Below are 22803 nucleotides of genomic sequence, written 5' to 3'. Positions count from 1 at the left end.
TTATTCTTTTGAACTTTCTCCTTTGCATACCTGGATCCGATTGTTTGAGTGCATTTTACACATTGCATACAGGAGTGATATTCGAAAGTGACAAAAAAGGAAAACTGAAGAAAGATCAATTTTGGAAATAAAAAACGTATAATTCAACAGATATTTACTTTTGTTGCTATTTTACTTTACGTCGCACCGACACGGATAGGTCTTATGGCGACGATGGGACAGGAAAGGCATAGGAATGGGATGGAAGCGGCCGTGGCCTTAATTAAGGTACAGCCCCAGTATTTGCCTGGTTGAAAATGGGAAACCACAGAAAACCATCTTCAGGGCTGCCGACAGTGGGGTTCGAACCCACTATCTCCCGGATGCAAGCTCACAGCTGTGCGCCCACAACCGCAGGGCCAACTCACCCGGTAAACGGAGATTTAGATCCCAAATGGGAATATTAAGTGATGAACCAATAGGAGGTTGCAGTGGCACTTCAAACGACCGAAGCACAGTTCACATTTTTCTTTTGAGAACTATGCGTTATAGGCAGAATTTACAGGTGTAAGTGAAATACTCCTCAAACATTTTCTTTCCTTCAAAATATTATCGACCTGATCAAGAAGCTACGAAGTAAACGAGGAAGCATTCAGCAAGTATGCTATGGAAACCGCAAAATTATATTCATCATGGTTATATATGACTCGATCTGTTCATAAAATTCTAATTCATGTTGCAAAATTAATACAGGCCGCTCGCTATCCTGCCGACTGGAATGCTATCACAAGAAGAAGTAGAATCAAGAAAAAGTACCAACGCCTGTATGAGTTAGAGCCTTGCGAGAATGTTCTTTCGAAGGTCTATTATACAGGATGTTTTTAATCTCTTACTAGTAAGTTCTGGGCCCTGTTTCATAAAATATATATCTCTAATATAATTAGTAAAAGTCAATAATATTAACTAATAACATTTGTATTATGTTTCATAAAGTTATTACATAATAATGTTAGTAATTAGTTTATGAGTCAAAATTATTAGTAGATGTTCGTAATAAAATTATTAGTGTGTTCCATAGACAACATGACTAATAAAAGTTACACTAATGGAAATAAACCCAATAATATGAGTATTTTGACTCATAATCCATATTATTAGTGAAACCAAAGTGAATGGTATTTTGATATTTTGGCATAAAATTGTGAAGATCGGTGAAATGGTTGACTCTGATTCAAGTAGTGATGAGGAGAGAGTGTATATTCGCCGTCCAAGGACTTTTAGGCAATAACGGCCCGTACTAATATGGTGCAAACATATGAATACAATGAGAGATTTAGGTTAGATTACAGAACATTTGAATATGTGCTTGTCACTTGTCAAGACGTGTAGACAATTATATGGCGCCTGAAACGGAAGACAATCACTTGGGGGAAGAGGATATTCGGGAGGGTGATGAAATTCCAGTCCAGACTCAATAAAAACTGCAATTCCTTTACGACCACTTCGCCTGAACGAACTTTGTGATGACTGAATAAAAATTAAATAAAAGGAAAATGGTATGGCCACCAAACAGAGTAGTGCTTTTTATTTCCTTTGAGGTCTGTGAATGAGCCGTAACAAAGTTTCCTTCATCATTTACTATATTACAATCATTGTTTGCAATGTAAAAGTTCCGAGTGTGCCGCAGCTCCTCAATGCTACTTGTGAGGGAGCGAATATTCAATTTTCAACGATTTTTCCTTTTCCAACACCTCGACCTCCAGTTTAGGAACTTCAAGTTGTAGCTTTGTTTTCTTCAGATATTATATTTCTTTAGTCCGACTCGTTGGCTGAACGGTCAGCGCACTGGCCTTCGGTGTAGAAGGTCCCGGGTTCGATTCCCGGCCGGGTCGGGGATTTTAACCTTAATTGGTTAATTCCAATGGCACGGGGGCTGGGTGTATGTGTTGTCTTCATCATCATTTCATCCTCATCACGACGCGCAGGTCGCCTAGGGAAGTCAAGTAGAATGACCTGCACCTGGCGAGCCGAACCCGTCCTGGGATATCCCGGCACTAAAAGCCATACATTTCATTTCATATTTCTTTAGCCGTATGTAGTTAAGCACTAGCCTACTGCAAGGAACAAACACATACTAAGAACATGCAACAAACCGATTCTTACCTTCAATTGTATCAGCTGACTAGTGAACTATTATGAGTGAAGTCATTTTATTAGTCATGCATAAATCTTTATGAAACAGAGTTAGGTTAACTACTAATTATTTTTATGAGTTCGAATGTAATTAAGTAATATTATTAGTTCGTTTTATGAAACAGGCCCCTGACCCCATAATTTCACAGATAACTGCAATATCAAGGAGCAAGAAGAAGGGGTCATTACTATTGGATATTCGTTGTTTGCTGAAAGAACGAAGATTAACCAGTGCCGCATCTGAGCAGGGAGGTGACATGCACAGTGATGACGAATGTGATGGCAGTGATGCTGCTGCTGCTGCTGCTGGTGACCAGGACAGTGATGAGGAAGATGATCTTCCTACAAATGACCAACATAACAGATATCCACCACAGTTCCTAAGAGGTAAGTTCGGTTGCTTCTAAAATTTAACATTTATGATGGCTGACTACTGTGCTAAGGAGAATTTGTTGCATATTCTTACTTGCAATATTAAATCTTCATAGTACCTATTCAAACTGTATCTTATGCTAAGTAATTTTGTCCCGCTAGAACTGCATTCTCTCCCACTGTGCATGGTCAGAGCGAGCACATGCAACACATTCATATGCACACAACTGAAGAGCGAGGAGAGACAAACAGAGAGAGCGAAGATAAATACGTCAAATCATTAAGCGTCAAATTATCCTATTTCGTTGTAATCCTTGTGTGCTGAAATGTGAGCGGTCTTGGCCATGACTTTTTATCAAATTGCGCTCGACCATAGTATGAAAGAATGACCCTTAAATTTGTAAGTATAGGCCCTATTCAATTAAACTACTTTAATACTTTCGTGAGCACTGTAAAAATAGTATTAATATAGTATGGACTGAAATACGCGCGCATATCGAATTTGTCGGCCAGAAATTAAGATGAAACAAGGTAAAATCTTCACTAAAGCTTAGTACGGCGAGCCGTGTTTCATCTAAATACAAACGCTTTAACTGAAATATGATACCTTGCTTTGATTAATATAATGATTCGTTGGCTGAATGGTCAGCGTACTGGCCTTCGGTTCAGAGGGTCATGGGTTCACTTCCCGGCCGAGTCGAGGATTTTAACCTTCATTGGTTAATTCCAGTGGCTCGGAGGCTGGGTATTTGTGCTGTCCCCAACATCCCTGCAACTCACACACCACACCTAACACTATCCTCCAACACATTAAGACGCAGTAACCTACATATGGCAGATGCCGCCCACCCTCATCGGAGGGTCTGCCTTACAAGGGTTGCACTCGGCTAGAAATAGCCACACGAAATGATTATTATTAATATAATTATGGGAAATGACAGAGAAATTAAATGGCATAAAATGACGTATAACAATAAAGGACACAGTTTATGTTTACATTTACAAAGACTTTTAAGTGACGAATATTCTTCAAACCCCAAAATATAAAGAATAATGATAGGCGAATTGTAATAGGTAAAAATAAGTTATTCTCATAATATAATAATAAACTGTATTGAAGAAATAAAGGAGTGCATATTTTAAGAAAAGGTTAATGAATCAAATGCACGCTTCATCCGCACAAAAATATAAATGCCTCTCCAATAAAAAATATGCCTGTTGTACAATATATTTCTGTTTTATATACTGAATTATTTTAAATGGCCACTAATATTTATTCTAGAATTATTTCTTAACTGGCTGTAACTGTGAAAACAATGAGATTTAAAATAAATGTACCATAGTAACTCTTTTAATTGAATCCAGAACAAACATAAGAGATCACATCTTGTATATTTCTTCACAATAAAATTACAGTTAGTTAATTGTTTTCCTTGATTAGGAAAAGCCAGTATAGCCAGAATGTTTAATAATGGAAAGACCCTACTCAATTCCCGAGAAAATGTTAATCGAACAGGAGTGATCAGTGAGCGTGTGGCGTCACAAGCCACACCTCGTGGAAGGCGAACACACCAGACGTTGTCCCGCTTTTCTCTTCTCCTTCCCCAGCGTTGGCCAAAATTTAACCTCAAAACTTTACCTGTTTTCCCTTCCAACCGGAATTCTTTCGATGCTGAGTGTACAACAGGTCATGTCATTTCTTACGTCTTTTACTCCCTAAATTAAATCATTTACCACAAAATTACTGTCAGAACTCCTCAATTGTGGTAAATAGCTCAAATCATACGATTTCCTATCTCACATTTCTAAACTGGAATGCCAACGGCTTTGAAGGTCAAACGTGCCTCCTTCTTGGAGTACATATCTCACCATAATATAGATGTATCTTGCAACTCTGGAACACACCTAGTTCAATATAATCGTTTTCCTGCACCCGGATACAACGTATGTAGTACTGATCTCGCAGCTTGCCTCTTATGGAGAAAAAACGGTGTTCCTACCCCAGCTATCCATCACAGAAGCTTGTGCTATTAAAATTAAGTTAAGCAAAGAACCTCGCCTGGCTTCCATAGCAGCCTATAAACCCACATCATCAAGTGTGCACATGGAAGACATGCGATGTTTATTTTCAGACTGGTCACCAAGCATGTTAATGAGAGATCTTTGCAGTAATAACGAGACATGGTATTATCGTATAACAACTCCTAATGATAGACAACTGTTATGGCAACTGAACTTAATGCCATCCACGTCACTTCTTCAGAAGAACCGTCCCACTACCCATATAACATAAACCAGCAGCCAGATATCCTCGACATTGCCCTAATCAATCATTTCTCAGTCCTGATTTACATAATATCTGTATCTGAAATGGACTCGAATCACTGCCCAGTAATTACATCATTTTATGCTGAAACTTTCGTTCAACAACTTCGCTCACTCATTTATGGTTATATTAAACGGGATATTTATCAACAACAGCTTGTCAACCAGGTATGACACTAACAACCTGTGGAGATATTGACAATACTATTCACCACTTCACAACCGTCATAAGTACCTCCCTTAAAGCAGCCACAGTATCCCAAAGGGGAGAACGAGACACAACTATTCTCTCAGCCTTTTCCCTCAGGTACATAAGATGCGACGTCTAAGGCAGAATCAGCATCCACCTTGGCAACATCATAGATTAAACCAACTTATGAGATTAGTTCGGTTCGCCCGAAAGGACGTGGGTTCGAATCCCCGTCAGGAAGTTGTAACATTTAAGAAACGAGATTTCCACTTCCGGAGGTGCATATCGCCCTGAGTTTCACTCAGCCTAAACCAAAAATGAGTACCAGGTTAATTCCTGGGGACGAAGGCGGCCGGGCGTAGACCTAACCACTCTACCCCATCACGTGCCGAGGTTAACAATGGTGGAAGCCTTTACATTCCACTCCTCTAAGGGCCTTCATGGCCTGTACGGAGGTGATTTTGCTTTGCTTTTCATCAGATTAGTACGCAGAGCGTTTGACAACCATCGTTTTGGATCTATCAGAATCTTATCTCCAGTCTGTCGCCCGATGATTGCACACTCATGAAGGAAACAAAGCGAATACTACATGAACCAAGCATTATTTCACCTTTGAAAGTATCTCATGCACATTACTTGTGATATACTCGCGAGTGTTTTTGAAGTTGCCTTTACCATCTGTGTCGGTGAGACGTAAAGGAGACTGTAGGAGCTGCCTTCACTCCACAATCAACCACGAGTATAACAGTGCATTCGAAGATGTTTCAGTATTCTACCCTACAGTTCCGGAAATAGTCAAATATACCTCACATGGACAAATCCAAAATCTGGTAAAAGAATTGCCCATCCAGGAAGCTGCTGGGCATGATGTAATCCCTAACAAAGCCTGGAAGCTATCCAATTTATATGAGATAATCCCTGCTAAACGCCTCAATAACAGGCAACATCTCTCCTTCCATTACACCAGTCTGGCCTCGACCACTCAGCAGCTACTACGTATTATGGAATATATTGCACTAGGTTTCGAGCTTAAGCATCACACTATTGCAGCTTTCTTAGATTATACTGTACAAAGGCATTCAGTGTTTAGTATAAAGGCCTTCTATGAAAGTTGCAGAAAATAAATTGAAACCCCACATTACACATATAATATTATCTACAGCTTATTGAGCCAGCGAACCTGTAGTGTACACATCAACTCCAAGAATTCAACACCTCGTCCATCAAAGCTACTCTTCAACATTGATACATACTATATTCCATTGCCTCCATTCATCAACAGATGCAGATGATACCGTTGTATTCACATCACACCATGCCAACTTATCTGCCTCCCAGCGCCGGCAAGATTCCCTGCAAATCATACCCGCTTGGTTAGAGGATTGGGGAATTTCAGAAAATGTACTGAAATGTGACCCTTCGACCCTTCAACGTCCACTACCTTCACCACCAATAATTCTACAATGGAACAGCCATACCATGGACGCCTAAGGAAAAATCTGGGAGGATACCTTGACCGCCATTTAACGTGGAAGTATTTCATGAATCAGAAACTAAAATTAAGTTGTGCAAGGCTAATGAAATTGTATCCACTCCTAAAGAGGAAATTGTCCCTCAAATTTAAATGTGGATTACGTCTAAACAATTCACTACTACACCCTTTATTCACCTACGCCTACCCGGTATGGGCAAGGTTGGATTGAACCACTATCAGACGACTAGAGTCATTCCAAAATACATTTCTCCACATCATCACCAATGCTCCATGGTATGTTCGAAACAAACAATTACATGGTGAACTTCAGTTAGATACACTGGAACACTGATATCCACACCAGTCAAGACTTTCTTCAAGAAGCTACTGAAAGTGTCTAATTCTGTGTTTTTTACTCTTGGGAATCGGCCATCACCTCCATGCCGGTTTAAAAGTCAACTCCCTCAGTATATTTTACTTTCACCAAGAGACGTGTCTGAAGATGATCAGTGAATGTTCCTCTGAATCAGTTCATTTACTTCAACTCCTGTGCTATTACTCAGTGATTATTTTAATCAAGTGTCAAGTTAATTATTAATAATTGATTAAATATAACTAGTATTACAGGAAAACAACAAACCAGAAAATGAAAACTGGTATCACTTCATGTTTGTGTATGTGAAAATTGTATTTTTCCTCTATCTTTCCGCTGTTTTATCTTACTAAAAAGTGTTGTCTTGCGATGTTACAGAAGGGTCCATAGGAGTTCGACTTCAAAACACGTTACTAGAAAGAGTTTATTTTTTCTTATATTTTTACATAACAAGATGTTTTATTTTGTTCTTCTTATCAACAGTAATCTGAGATAGCATGTACCTATGCTGAACGATTAAATACTAAAGTCCCTAAAATTGGTGCATATCGCCGGCCTAGTTCTAACACCACGTATCTGACAACGCTTTTCCTATCTATTATTTTCCTTAAGATAGATCAGGCCACATCCATCAGAACAGTTTTCCTTGTGTTCTTCTTCCTAAGCTGATGTTTAGACGAAAATGAACCGTAAACACATTATTCATTTATTTATAGTATCAGAATCACTAGCATATACATATAAATATAAACTGTGGGAGTAAGTACATCATACAAACACAATTTCTACAGTACGATACGGTAAGATTAGTTTTGCTCTACGTATTATCATAGTAAAATGAACACAACGAAAATTGTAGTGATGGACTACATATCCATATGTGGCTGGGAGGTGTGACAAGTCTTAAGGAAAATATCAGATATACACAATATTGTCAGATGCGTGGTATTAGATTAGGCCGTCGATATGCTTTAGAAATGCTTCGTTACATCCTCCACTGTGTTCACTTCATGATATTTCCTGAAATATGAAAAAATCCTTCACCGATATACCATGAGCGCCTGGGACAGAATTTTGCATCAGAACACCATTAAGTGTGATTTTCGATCCGTTATCAAAAGCTTCCAGTCCTGTGAGTACTGTCTTAAGGACTACAGGGCTTTTTTAATCAATAATGTTAGTTTGATATCAGCACTTTGAATTGGTTGTAACATGAATCATTAACGGACAAAGAGCTTCACGCCCTATCACATCCATTTTAAAATAGCGAACTGAGAATAAACCGTAATTTCCAGTCTTACAAGCCTGAACATATCGTAAACAGCTGTAAATATTAAGACAAGGTATTACATAATATTAGTATTACAATTACTATTATTTAACCTGAGCAAGGGGAACTAAACATGTAACATTCGCTTCAGATAATCTATAGTGCACCTGTATGTTGTTATGCAATCTGTGTATTCCTTACAATTACCTGACGGTATCTTTGCTTTTCATTTCGTTCTGTTTAATATGTTATTCACCGAGGGATTTGGTCACGCTGTATGTGTCACGAAGTTGTCAGCTTTAATTCGGGAGACAGTAGATTCAAACCCCACTGTCGACAGCCCTGAAATTGCTTCCTAGTTTTTTTCCATTTTCATACTATGGAAATACTGGGTGCTGTACTTTAATTAAGACCAGGGCCACTTCCTTTCCAGTCGTAGCCCTTTCCTATCACATCACAGGTATAAGACCTGTCAGTGTCGGTGCGACATAAAACAAAAATAAAATATATAGGCCTATAATCCTGTATCGTCAATTAAACACGAAACCTATAAATTATCCACCCTTGCACTTGATTAGTTTTAATTCAGTATGAAGCCATTCACTGACACACTCTACTCTGTGATTTGATTTACTTTAACTCTATGAAAAGTAGCGTACAACACGTTTACTTCTAAGCATGCATACGAGAGATGGTTTGTTCAAACCTCACCATCAACAGACCTCAATATGGTTTTGCGTTTCATTTCCACGTGTGCTGAATGCCGGTATTTTGCTTTAATTAGGTCCACGGTGGCTATCTTCCTAGTTCTAAACGTTCCCTTACCAACGACACCGAAAACCAAAACAGAAAAGTCACCCTCTGTTGATTTCGCGCTTGGCAACTCAAAATTCCGAACGCTGCTGATGTTATATTTTCTGTATGTTAGTTGCGTCGTGTCCCAGAGTGTTAGATTATCGGCTATACCTTTAAGACATCACGCTGGATGGCATACGCACTGAAATAAATTCGAATATGAGCAGCACGCCCATTCCTTGTCGGTAACACATGTTACAAATCATTCAGAAAAACATTGGCTTGGGCTGTACCTTAATTAAGGCTACGGCTGTTACCTTCCCAAACCCAGACCTTTCCCATCCCTCAATCGCCGAAAACCTACGATGTGTTAGTGCGACGTTAAACAAGTAATAAAACAATAAAAACAGAGCTTAATACTTACATTCCAGATATGGGAACTCCAATGGAATCGAAGTTCATCATGTCACGTCACTGATCACTAGAATGTATTCCTCTCATCTATCCATATATATAAAATTGGATGTTGGTATGTTTGAAGCTAATAGACTCAAAAACTACGGGACAGATTTCGCTGAAATTTTCACAGTTTGTTCTTGTTACATCTGAGAGGGATTATGAAGTGGTTTGAACGAAATCTGATTGATAGTTCGGCACTAAGGGTTGAAAAATAAAATAGGGGAAGATGAGCAAAACGCAAGACAAATCCGATCAGCGGGTTGCCTACCCAACAGTATGTGAAGATTATGATGTGTTCCTTAAAACTTATTTCTGCTTTTATCTAGAAAAATTACTGTAGCGGCAAGAAACCCCTAGCACCCCTAAAGGAAGGGGGTGAAATTTAAAAATCCGAAAGTTACGATATTAGTGACGAATTCATAGTCTTTGGGGTAGCTGAGGTGAGCTGTGACACTCTGAATGCCGTTTAAGTCAAAGTTCGTTCCCAATCGGTATGGTAAACATATTATGACTTACTGTTTGGGAAAGAAAACTGTAGGGTAAGACACACATACGGGCGGGATCGTACAACTGAAGATGTTACAGACGTTAAAATTGGTATTTGGAATCTTCTTTAAAAATAAACATTTTATTTTTTATTTTTGGAAAATTCACAAACTATATTATCGGTATAAATGTTCATAAAATTATTGAAATGGGCAGAAAAAACAATATGACTATGACAGGCATATCAAGACGAGTTATCTGACCTGTTGTGGAGCAGCGCACGGGGCCACTAGTATTCTATATGTATTGTGAAGCTCTGCTCTGATTATATACTGTGTGGTGATTGTAGTAATACTTCATTAATGAGTACCATACATAGAAACTACGACTGGATACATTTTAATAATCAATAAAATTGATAGGGAGGATGTATCGTATCATTTGTTATATTTGTTAGATCCCTCCAATGAAAGAGGGGAAATTCAATTTACCCACTGAAATGCAGTCGTCAACCAGCCTCGCAGCACGTTTGTCACAAGATCACTTTTGGTACATGGTGTAAAACTGGACTCAGACTAAAAGCACAGTGCGAAGTGGAAAATGGATAGCTACATATTGAGGTAAAATGGACAGACGAGGTTGTCGACATATTAGGTCAGACGTTGCTACTGTGACGTATATTTCAACGAATCATCCGAAGGAATGAAGACCGTACTCTTGCATTTCATATGCAAGTTGCCGGGCTGAGTGGCTCAGACGGTTGAGGCGCTGGTTTTCTGACCGCAACTTGGTAGGTTCGATTCTAGCTTAGTCCGGTGGTATTTGAAGGTGCTCAAATACGTCAGCCTCGTGTCGGTAGATGTACTGGGACGTAAAAGAAATCCAGTGGGACTAACCGAAAATGTACTTATTGGGACGAAAAACAATTATTATTTTTATCATTTAATAATCATTTCATTACCGGTAGTAGCTCCCTCTGTGATAAATGTGTTGGTCTCCGTTACCCAAGGTCTCGGGTTCATACCTGGAAGATTAGACGGATTCTTGAAGGGCAAAGTAGACCTACTCAGTATTCCGTGTCGTAGAATGTCTGCATGTAAAGGATCTGCGGTATCATTTGATGAAAACTCCTGCCATAGGTTACCTAACAGTTCTGGTTTCCTCTGACGTCTATAATAGAGTGAACCGAAATACCGACATTCAAAACTAGGCAGTCTCTAGCGTCAAATAGTGTTGCCTGCAAACTGTTACTGACGACATAAGATAATAATTATTATTACAACGGGCCAACTGGCCGTACAGCACGGTCCACGTAGCCACTTGGTATTCTGGAGATGATCGGTCCGGACACCACCATCGGAGCCCTGTATATCTTTGTCCCTGGTTTCCCATTATTTCTACACACCAGGCAAATGCTGGGGCGGTACTTTAATTAAGGCCGTGATCATTTCCTTTCCTATTCGAACGTCACCAAAACCCCGTCTGAGTTGGTGCGATATTTAAACCTTTCAAAAACAATTGTTTTAATTACTAATTATTTTACGTCGTTCCGACACAGACAGATCTTATGGCGACGATGGGATAGGAAAGGGCTCTGACTGGGAAGGAAGCGACCGTGGCCCTAATTAAGGTTCAGTCCCAGCATTTTCCTGGTGTGAAAATGGGAAACAACGGAAAGCCACCTTCAAACCCGCCGACAGTGGAAAGAATTTAAATTATTATTATTATTATTCTTATTATTATTATTATTATTATTATTATTATTATTATTATTATTATTATTATTATTATTATTGTTTCTTCAACCGTAATCTGCCAAAATATTGTCCTGAGAGAGCTTCTACAAGTTGCCTGTAAATTAATTTACTTGGATGTCTTGGATCTTGCACGTCTTAATGCCAACCAACTGTCTAGGTATCTGATCCTGTAATCTTAAGCACAGAAGGCGAGTGGCTAACCAATGTACTGTATAGCCAGCCTGGTTAACTAATTTGCTCATCATATGTCCGTCTGCAGCGTATCGGTTAGCGCCTTTAGATTCCGTCCCCAGAGACCCGGGTTCGGTTACCGGTACTGCCTGTTATTTAAGAAAGGTAGGACGGCTGATATGCGATTATATCGTTGCTAATGGCACAGTACATGCAGCGCATCTCCACAGCGTGTCCGCCTGAAAAGAGCTGCACCTCAGGAGACGAGAACACGAGTTTACTTTAGTTCATACGAAAAGAAAACCACGGCGCAACACCTACCAAGTGACCGCTGCTCAACCAGGCCTACAGATTATGAGGTGACGTGTGGTCAGCACGATGAATCCGGCTTCGTAGATCGGGGCCGCCATCTCACAGTCAGAGAGCTTCCCAATTGTGAGCACGTAGGCAGTGAGTGGACCTTGAACCAGCCCTCAAGTCCAGATAAAAATCTCTGAACTGGCCGGAAATAGAACCCGGGCTCTCCGGGTAAGATGCAGTCACGCTACTCCTACATAGCGGGGCCAGCTTTAGCTCATACTAGCGCAATAATAAGAAATGCTTATCAGGTAAATCTGACACATGTATTAAAAGACACTACGCAAGTGTACATAGTCAGGATGTCTGAATCCCCAAAACTTAGTAAATCAAAACAAGGAAATTAGAAATATCATATTACGTGTGGAAGAATAGCCCATTTACCAAAACGTGTTGATTGACAGTATTTCTATTTCGGTATATTCCACATTTTTATTTAATTCCTTTAACTAACACATTAGACCTAGTCAGCTCTCCAAACTGGGATATAGAATATGCGTGAAAAATCCATGCAGCACAATCTTTCCTCCTCATTTCAGCAGCGTAGCACAGTGTTGATAGGTATTGGCATCACTCAGCCTTCATACATGTTTCTGTAATGTTCTGGGCGACAAGCTTTTATCCACTTTACTGGATCAGCGAGTTTCACCTCTCAGACATAGCTCCCTTAACCACTTCGTAAACTGGCGTGTGTGAAGCTTTCATCAAAAAATTGGTACCGAAGTAATCACTGATGTTGATGATGATTGATGATATAATAATAATAATAATAATAATAATGCTGAGTTATGTTTTGCTGTTACCGAGCTAGTTAGCCGTGCTGTTAGGATCGCACAGCTGTGAGTACGCATTCGGGAGATAGTGGGTTCGAACTCCACTCTGGGCAGTCCTGAAGGCAGTTTTCTGTGGTTTCCCATTTTCACACCAGTCAAATGCTGGGGATGCAACTTAATTGAGGTCACGGCTTCTTCCTTCCCACTCCTAGCCCTTCCCTCTACCATCGCCGTCATAAGACATATGTGTCGGTGTGACGTAGAAGCAAATAATTGTAAAAAATTATTTTGTTGTTGCGTTGTCAAGTAATGAGTGTTGAGTAGTTCAGTGTGTGGAGCACTCGCATGAGTTGATTGTGCGAGTTATCGGCTTGTCTGAAATCGAGCCAGTTGCGCAGTTACAGTGCGCTGTGATAACCAACGCTCGTGTGTTCGAACCAGACTGCATGGGACTACTGAGCGAAGTGAAAGTTGAAACCTGTCATTCAAGATTAGGGATGTCTTTCCTGTTCCACGCAAAGACTACCAGCCGCAGAGCTGCTGTGAGGACAAGAGATTTGGTGAAATAGCCAGTAATTACTGAAGGTGTTTTCATTCATTATCGAGTATAAATGTGTGTGTGTGCGTGCGCGGTGATCTTCGATTAAAGTTGTTCATTAAAACAGTCAGTGTGTTATTATTATTATTATTATTATTATTATTATTATTATTATTATTATCATTATTATTATTATTATTATCAGCGACCGGCTCCATGGCTATATCGTTATCGTGCTGGCCTTTGGTCACAGGAGCCCCGGGCTCGATTCCCGGCAGGGTCGGGAATTTTAAACATAATTGGTTAATTCCCCTGGCACGGGGACTGGGTATATGTGGCGTCTTCATCATCATTTCATCCTCATCACGACGCACAGGTCGCTTATGGCCGTCAAATCAAAAAGTCCCACATGAGGCCTTTCCGGAGGCCACACACCATTATTATCAGCTTTTCTATACCCATCGCTGATTGGTTAGTTTTTGTAACTGCAGCTGTAATGCCATCTAGAGAATTAGAGTGACAGTGGAAGACTCAGAGCACGTCACATCTAGCAGCATTACTCAGTTATTGATATTGTTGATAAGTTCCAGGGGCTTATAACATAGCAGATCATCACATTTTGTTTTCTTCCGGCTCTGTGACATTAGGGTACTTGAGACCTAGGCTCCCAAGACCCGCCCTCCAACCATTCATTTTTCCCCTTCATTGTTCGAGAGACGGTTCCTTCGTTCTTTTCTTCTCGTTTTGATAGATATTTTTATTATTTCCCATCAATGCGAGCTAATAACGGCGCGATTTTGTGAACTTACAAAATCAATGAAGACAACCATCACCATCGCAGCTCCTTCACCATGATGATTGAACAATATTTCTACATGAGCTATGCTCGTCGTTGATGGAATTCCAATAAAAATCTAAATTCATGAAAATACTTATTGTTTTAGCTCTTCTGTAACAATTCATGAGACATAACAAACCAGAAATTGGATACTTGTTTGTTTGCTTGTTGTTTAAAGGGACCTAACACTAGGTCATCGGCCCTAGAAATTGGAGTTTCTGTCATTTTTGTTAGATAAACCTTTACAGTATGCAGTAACTAATATTTCCGTAGATATTTGGAAGTTTGTGAGAAAATGCAATAATCACAAATAAATCCATCATTAATCCTCGTAGGGTAAGGAGGTATGAAACACGAAAAATTGTAAATTATATTTTGCACAATCTTTTCAATGTAGTTTTCCGTTGCAGCAAATGAGAACGGAGTAATTTGATATTTCATGGTTTTTGTTCCCTTGATATTATTACACTACTGTACAATAACCAAATAACATATACAGGATGTTCGAAAACAACGCGAACCGGGTATATGAGCGTTAGAACGTTAGTCATACTGATACGTGATTTGAAAAGAAATACGTCAATATCTCGAGCAGTTGCCATTTTATCAGCTGCTGAAGTTAGCCTATCAGATCGCTTCGCGGACGACTTCACATGGGCGTTTTTCGAGGTGGCGCTGCTAAACCTGCACGTGATTTATGATCGGCTTCAGAGCGTCGATAGAAGAAATAAACTTCTCCAGAAGAGGGCCTTGATAGGCTCGGTCCACAGCAAGCGCGCTACAGTGGCATTGGCTTAAACCCACGGTGTGTCAGTTTTGATGCTCATTTCTCGGCTAACACCGACTTTTAAAACCGATTTGAATTCGCCCGCGAAGCTATCTGATTGGCTAACTTCATCAGCTGATTAAATGACAACGGCGTGAGATATCAACGCAGTTTTTTGAAATAACTCATCAGTATGACCAACTCTCTAACACTCATATACTCAGTTCACGTTGTTTCTAACCATCCTGTATATATATCAGCGAACTTAAATACCGAGATTCCAGAAATCCTGTTAGGCTATTTTCCTGAGATGTCAATACAAACAGACAAAACGTGAACTAAACCTCCATTCGAATTTTATATACCTAATTGGAGATAAAAAAGATGTACGAGACAAAAAACTGAAGTGTACAGACAGATTATATGTATTTATTGAAATAATAATAATAATAATAATAATAATAATAATAATAATAATAATAATAATAATAATAATAATAATAATAATAATAATAATAATGTCCGACTCTTTGGATGAATGGTCAGCCTTTTGGCCTTCAGTTCAGATGGTCCCGGGTTCTACTCCTGGACGGGTCAGGGATATTTATAGCATGTGATTAATTCTTCTGCCTCGGAGATTGGGTATTTGTGTCTGTCCCAACACTATCCTTTTCATACTCAGACAACACACCAAGCTAACAACCACCACGGAAACACGCAATAGTGATTACATCCCTCCACATAGGGTTGGCGTCAGAAAGGGCATCAAGCCGTAGAACATGGTCATTTCCTCATGAGCGTCACAGTTCGCAACCACGATTCCACAGGTGTGGGAGGAGTAGTAGCAGAAGATCCGACGCAAGGGTCTAGGGGTATGTGCCTGCCTCCTACCTGGAGGCCCCGGGTTCGATTCCTAGCCAGGTCAGGGATATTTATCTGGATTTGAGCGCTGGTTCGAGGTTCACTCACCCTACATGAAAACAATTGAAGAGCTATCACACGGTGAGATAGCCACCTTGGTCTAGAAAGTCAAGGATAACATCCTGCTGACTACGCCTCATCCCGTAATTTGCAGTCCTACGGGCTGAGCAGCGGTCGTTTTGTAGGCCAAGGAAAGTCGAGGCTGTAGCCCCTGGGGTTTTGGATTGTTTGGCTATATGATGATGATGATGATGATGATACGAATAAAACACCGTATGTAATTTAATTCAAAATGACCCAGGCCCGGTTTCTTCAACGAATGTTAAGTGTTGACACTGCTGTTAAGGAGACTTAACACACAATTTAACAAAATGGTTGTCTCATCAAGAATTGTTAACTCGAACAATTGTTAAATCTTGTGTTAAATTAACCTAGCAGTACCCCTGTGTTAAACCTCTTAACAGTTGCTAAAATTTCAAAATGGAGACATGTAGAAGACGTAAGTTTGAAGCTTTACTGCTGTATGAGGACTATTTATAAACTGAAGAAGGCAAAGGACGACCCATACTAAGAAATAACGACCTTTTAGAGTTGTCAGAAGAAAGATTTCTAATTACCGAAGCCATAATGAACAAGGTACTAGACGATATAGGTTAGAGTTTCCAACAGATTGCAACTTACCAATCTCTCCAGTGCAGCAGTTGCTTATAGACTTTACAAGGATGGGTCAGACCCTGCGTCCAAACGATTTCAACTAGCTTAATGTACCTGTTGGGGGACACTCAACAGTAACTCGTGTAGAAGGGTTTGGGTCAATACCGTACAGTTTCGTTTTCGAAATAAATGAGGACAAATGTCATGAGGCAGGATCCGCTTCGGACCACGTGGAAGGGATAGAACACTAAAATGCGAAAACATTTAACTTGAACTTGTTAGGTCCGCAACCTAATAATTTTCGAAAAAATTACGAATTCCCGATTGTAAAGCACCGCGTATATACTTGAAAAGTTGCGTACTAGTCAAGAGTATCAGTGGCCGAGTGGTCATCGTAGTAGTCTACGAGCCACGGTGATGAGAGTTCGAGTCCCGCCTTAGATCACTTTTTTTTATATACAAATTTAATTAATTATTTCAGGGAATGAGAAGGTAAAAATGCGAATAAAAGTAATGATCAAATTGCAGTGGAACTTTATTTCCAACCTCAAATTAATGTAGTCCGCCTCTGTGGTGTAGTGGTTAGCGTGATTAGTTGCCACCCCCGGAGGTCCGGGTTCGATTCCTGGCTCTGCCACGAAATTTGAAAAGTGGTATGAGGGCTGGAACGGGATCCACTCAGCCTCGGGAGGTCAATTGAGTAGAGGAGGGTTCGATTCCCACCTCAGCCATCCTCGAAGTGGTTTTCCGTAGGTTCCCACTTCTCCCCCAGGCAAATGCCGGGATGGTACCTAACTTAAGGCCACGGCCGCTTCCTTCCCTGTCCCATCCAATCTTCTTTCCATCCCTCCACAAGGCCCCTGTTCAGCATAGCAGGTGAGGCCGCCTGGGGGGGTACTGTTCATTCTCCCCAATTGTATCCCCCAACCCAAAGTCTGAAGCTCCAGGACACTGCACTTGATGCGGTAGAGGTGGGATCCCTCGTTGAGTCAAAGGGAAAAACCGACCCTGGAGGATAAACAGATTGAGAAGAAATTAATATATACAGGGAAAGAGATCCAGCAGTAACTGTGAGAACGTTTAGACCTATATTAATTTCAGGTAGAAAACAAAGTGTACCGGTACTGCAATTTGCGTAATATTTTTGTTCCAAATTTTAAATAACGTTCCCTGAAACGAGACTCGAACTCACGTCTACGACGCTCGCAGACAAGTACGATGAGCACTATGCCACAACTCCTAAGTTATTAGGTTGCGGACCTGACATGTTTGTAATGACATCTGACCTCGAGACACTTTCCGTGTAGGACTAATTGTAGGGGCAAAAGATCTTCATAGGTCGACGTCCGGAACAAATAGTATTTTTTAAAAAGAATAAAAGTCCGAATTGTAGGCGACTATGTTCACGACGGCAAGAAAAGAGTGTGTAGAATTCTACAAAGAATTCTTGCTGCCATTGCAGCATTAACAAGGCATTACATTATTTTCCCCGCAATAAAAGAATGCCCGAAAATCATTCAAAACATATCAATTATCACATTTTCCCGGTGATATAGGAACCTTAGATTGCACTCCTACAAGAATAGGCTATATCGAATGTTGTGATATAACAGCCCGTTATTTCATTTTTTAAGCACACTCGCATAATTTTAAATTAAAACTATAACAACATTTGTCTCGCATTCATCATAATAATGCTGTTGTTGCCTCTTACTTGACATGTTTACTTTTTAGCGGTCTCCGCTAACCATAACCTATAATAATGTCAACCATGTGTCTGTGTGACAAAATACTATTTCAGCACGCCACTAGGAGCGCTATATGTAAAGAAACAAAAGACGCTCACTGCCAAACGCGTTCAGAAATCTTACGGAAATGTGTTAATTTCTTTTTAACAATTGTTTCGTAACAAATGTTGGAAATATGTTCGTGAAACAGGGAACTTTTAAACGAACTGTTAAATTAACAATAATTGTTAGTTAACATTTGTTAAGCAAAATTTAACATAGAGTTGAAGAAACCGGGCCCCAGTAAATGCACCCACACATATATACACACGCAATTACATTCAACCGTGAATGACCACACTGACTAATTGCTGCCTGTTTACAAGTCTCCGTTCTTTACAAACAGCAGAGAGGACCACCTCGTTGGAATTATCTGGGAGGGCTATAATTCTATTCACAGGCTCGCCTTACTTTTACTTCTCCAAGTCGGATCACCCCACACAGCAACTGCGTGCAAATAGCTAGATATGAACACAGTACTATTGGATAAAATTTACGCGATGACTGTTCCTTGGTTCAACTCCAGAGACTGTCCAGTAATTCACACAGTCAAACACAGCGAACAAATAAACAGCAACAGCTCAACAGTGTTAAACTGCAGGAGAATACTCATCACAACAACGACCATTAACTCTCTTCCAATTAAACTCACTATAGCTGCTCAAATCGCTGACTCACGACGTTGCTCAACCCACAGAAGTACAATCACACAGTACTCCGTGCCGTACCCGATAATACCCTGACGGCAGCCAACAGCCGTCTTCAGTCTGACTATTCATTCGGCACTTCGACGCCACATACACTTCTCCTTCAGGCTCTGGTGATACACTATTGCAGTCAATAAATCTGTCGCCCTAAGCCCATCCACCGAACCCAACACACTGACTCCAACTCTCCGAGTCCAACACCGGCTCCACCACAAAGGCCCATACTGACGCTAACACTGACTCACATGGACTCCAACAAACCTCCCACACTGACAGACTGACCGCGACTAGCCGCCTTTTTATAGCTCGGCTGATGTGTATCAGAATATCCGCTATGTGGCTAGAGACGGAACATTCTCGTTGCATCTCCCAGAAACCCACAGGGAAACCAGCCGACGGGAACAATACCCAGAAAGGCCTGACCTACCTTCCAGGCCGGGAGATCCCTGATCGTCTGACCCACTACCCCATTCTAGGGAGTACAAAAGGGGCTACCACAGGGCTACATTTTACAAAATTTAATTTTTTCTCGTAATTTTCTTCTTGAAAACAAGCTGTCACCGTCACATTCTAGTAATCAATACACGTAGCATGGAAGAAGAACAAGAGAAATGGTGAAAAATATAACATTTTTAGTTCTACTACAGCTTTACCAGTGCTGCTTGAGATACTTCTTACCTCTCCAACACTTCCACAGATATCAAAATGATCCTACAACATCCATCACGGCTGCGAATGTTCTTAAAATTAAATACAACTATGTCTTCAAGTGCCCCTGCAGGGCGTATTTTGAGTGAATGCAAAGATGTACTTTTCCCCCAAGGTGCTCGAGGCTTAAGCGATGAGAATTTTAAGAATCAATTATTTCGTATTTAGCAAATTATTTGAAACTCTAGAAGTCACTAACTGAAAAATGAGCGTTTCGAAATTTCGAAGCTATTATAGTCTCACTTAGTGTTGATAGCCACTAAATGTCTCTATGCTTAAGGAAAAGCACAAACTGAAGTAATTCTTATCTTTTCCTTCGCAAAATATTGCATCATTCCAGCTCAATGTGAAAAAGTGTGGGCCGATGACCTTCGATGTTAGGCCCATTAAAATAACAAGCATCGTCATCAACAAGCAAGCGAAAAAGTGTCGGTGATTTGCTCAAGACTGGTGTCATGTGAAGTAGTTGTAATTTTACTGAATACTTGCAGAAAAAGTAATTTGTAATCTTAACTGAGTAAAATGTACATCAGGTAACTACAAGAAAAAGTGATGTATTGAATTACACCCTTCCGATTTCTGTATTTAGTATCTTGTAAAGCCACAACAGTCAAAATTCTCTTGTAGACTTCCAACACTATAAACTTGAAATACTTATATATTGTATCCTGAAAAGTGTTGAAATTCAGTAGATATGATTCAGTGGAAAATCATCTGGGAGGGAGATTGGAACCTAATCAGAGAAGAGGAACTTTGGAGGAGATGGGGGAATTAAGATTTATTGGGCACTTTCCTTCAGATGTCTCAATTCTCCCGCTAGAAACACATCACTTCATCATATTTAGGGTTAAACACTATCCTTGAATCTCAACCAGCAACAAAATGAATACTGCTTAAAGCAGTTAATTTTAATATGTTTATTTTATTTTCAGTTCTTTGCGTGGAGTGAACCATCCTGCTCTGACTTTCATATGGCCAGCTCCTCAAAAGTAAATTTTTAACTTCTTACAGCTTTTCCAGGCAGTTAAATCTCAGATGAAAAATTACTACGTACATTGTTCAGAAATTAGATGTTCAGCCATTTTTATTGAGAGTTCTATTTACTTTTCCCAGTCTGCGCTAGATTTTGAGTCTGGTTCCATCTCCTCAGCCTCCTCACCCCGGGAATTTGGCGGTGAGCCGCCGCCTCTGGCACCTCCACCCCTCACGCCACCATCACCACTACTAGAAGAATCCAGTCCCAAGGTTTTCATCAACCAATTACCAAACTTTCTGAACAGCCTCTTGAAGAATTTGCCGATTTTCTGCCCTAAAATAAAAGAAACACATACTTGTTATCAGGATGATATTCGTTCTCTGATAAAGCTAAATGTCTAGACCAATTTCATGCTCATACTGTAAAGTGAAAGTAAATTAGACTTCTCCTTTACTGTCTCTGTAGATTTTCGAACGTTTGGAGAGTCGTGATTCCTAACGTTCACTAATTCTAATTAATACCACTGATACTATTTAAATAGAGGACGCGCAGCTGTGAGCTTGCATCCGGGAGATAGTGGGTTCGAGCACCACTGTCAGCAGCCCTGAGGATGTTTTCCGTGGTTTCCCATTTTCACACCAGGCAAATTCTGGGGTTGTACCTTAATTAAGGCCACTGCCGCTTCCTTCTCCACTCCTAGCCCTTTCCTATCCCATCGTCGCCTTAAGACCTCTCTGTGTCGGTGCGACGTTAAGCAAATTCTATAAAAAGAACGAATTAAATAGTTATCGAAATACATTTTAGCATATCTGTTACAGCAAAGGTATTAAACCTAGTCACTGCACAAAACAATCAGCCACTTGTACCAAAATGAGCCAGTATTTCGTACATTATCCGGCTAGTTCCAAATATACATTTGTAGCGTCGCCAAAGTAAGTAATTATCTTTACTTGTTTCTTACCTCATTTTTAAAGATTTTTAATGAAATGTATGTCCATCCTTCTTTCTTCCTTTCTTAATGTGTTTACCCTCCAGGGTTGGTTCTTCCCTCGGACACAGCGAGGGATCCCACCTCTACCACCTCAAGAGCAGCGTCCTGGAGCGTGAGACTTAAGTTCGAGGAATAAAACTGGGGTGGGTGACCAGTACCTCGTCTAGGCGGCCTCACCTGCTATGCTGAACCGGGGGCTGTGGACTGATGGGAAGATTGGAAGTGGCAGACAAGGGAGGGGAAGGAAGCGGTCGTGGCCTTAAGTTAGGTACCATCCTTTCATTAGCCTGGAGGAGAAGTCGGAGCCATGGAAAACCACTTCTAGGATGGCTGAGGTGGGAGTCGAACCCATCTTTACTCAGTTGACCCACCAAGGCTCAGTGGATCCCGTTCCAGTCCTCGTACCACTTTTCAAACTTCGTGGCAGAGCCGGGAATCGAACCCGGTCCTCCGGGGGTGGCAGTTATTCACTCTAACCACTATACCTCAGAGGCGGACGAATGTATGTCTATTATGGATGAAAAGTTGGTATTTCTTTTTTAATATGACCATCGCAAATAAGTGTTCAAAATACTACATTGAAAATATAACAAATCGCACAATGTACAAAAACATATTATAATGACGTTATTTGCTTTACGTCCCACTAACTACGGTACTTTTATGGTTTTCGGACACGTGAAACATATAATTGTTGTTCCTATTGTAATCTGAATCCTGTCTTTGTTTCAGTCCTACCGTTGTGACAAAGTGTGTGCTTTACAATTTAAAGTAACAAGTGGACAAAACCCACTAGAATGGGATTTCATATTCTCCTTGGACATTAGCCACGTTCATGCCTCTAACTCGCGTTCTGACTGGTCAAAACACGAATTAAAAGTTAATTCCACATTTATTTCGCGTTGTGGCCGGCTCACCACCAACGTGCGACAATTCCAACCAA

General features: G+C 40.4%; 1 protein-coding gene across 1 annotated transcript in view; it reads right to left on the bottom strand.

The window, feature by feature from the left end:
• Positions 1 to 20818: 20818 nt before the first annotated feature.
• The window catches only part of LOC136863735 (uncharacterized), a 212350-nt gene continuing 210365 nt past the window's right edge, over positions 20819 to 22803 (bottom strand). The window contains exon 4 of the mRNA XM_067140089.2: positions 20819 to 21202. Within this exon, the coding sequence (XP_066996190.2) occupies positions 20994 to 21202 (209 nt within the window). The 3' untranslated portion in view covers positions 20819 to 20993. The remainder of the gene's footprint in view (positions 21203 to 22803) is intronic.

This window comes from Anabrus simplex, chromosome 2 (genome assembly GCF_040414725.1).
Source record: "Anabrus simplex isolate iqAnaSimp1 chromosome 2, ASM4041472v1, whole genome shotgun sequence".
Taxonomy (NCBI): domain Eukaryota; kingdom Metazoa; phylum Arthropoda; class Insecta; order Orthoptera; family Tettigoniidae; genus Anabrus; species Anabrus simplex.
This window is presented reverse-complemented; position numbering and strand designations above follow the sequence as displayed.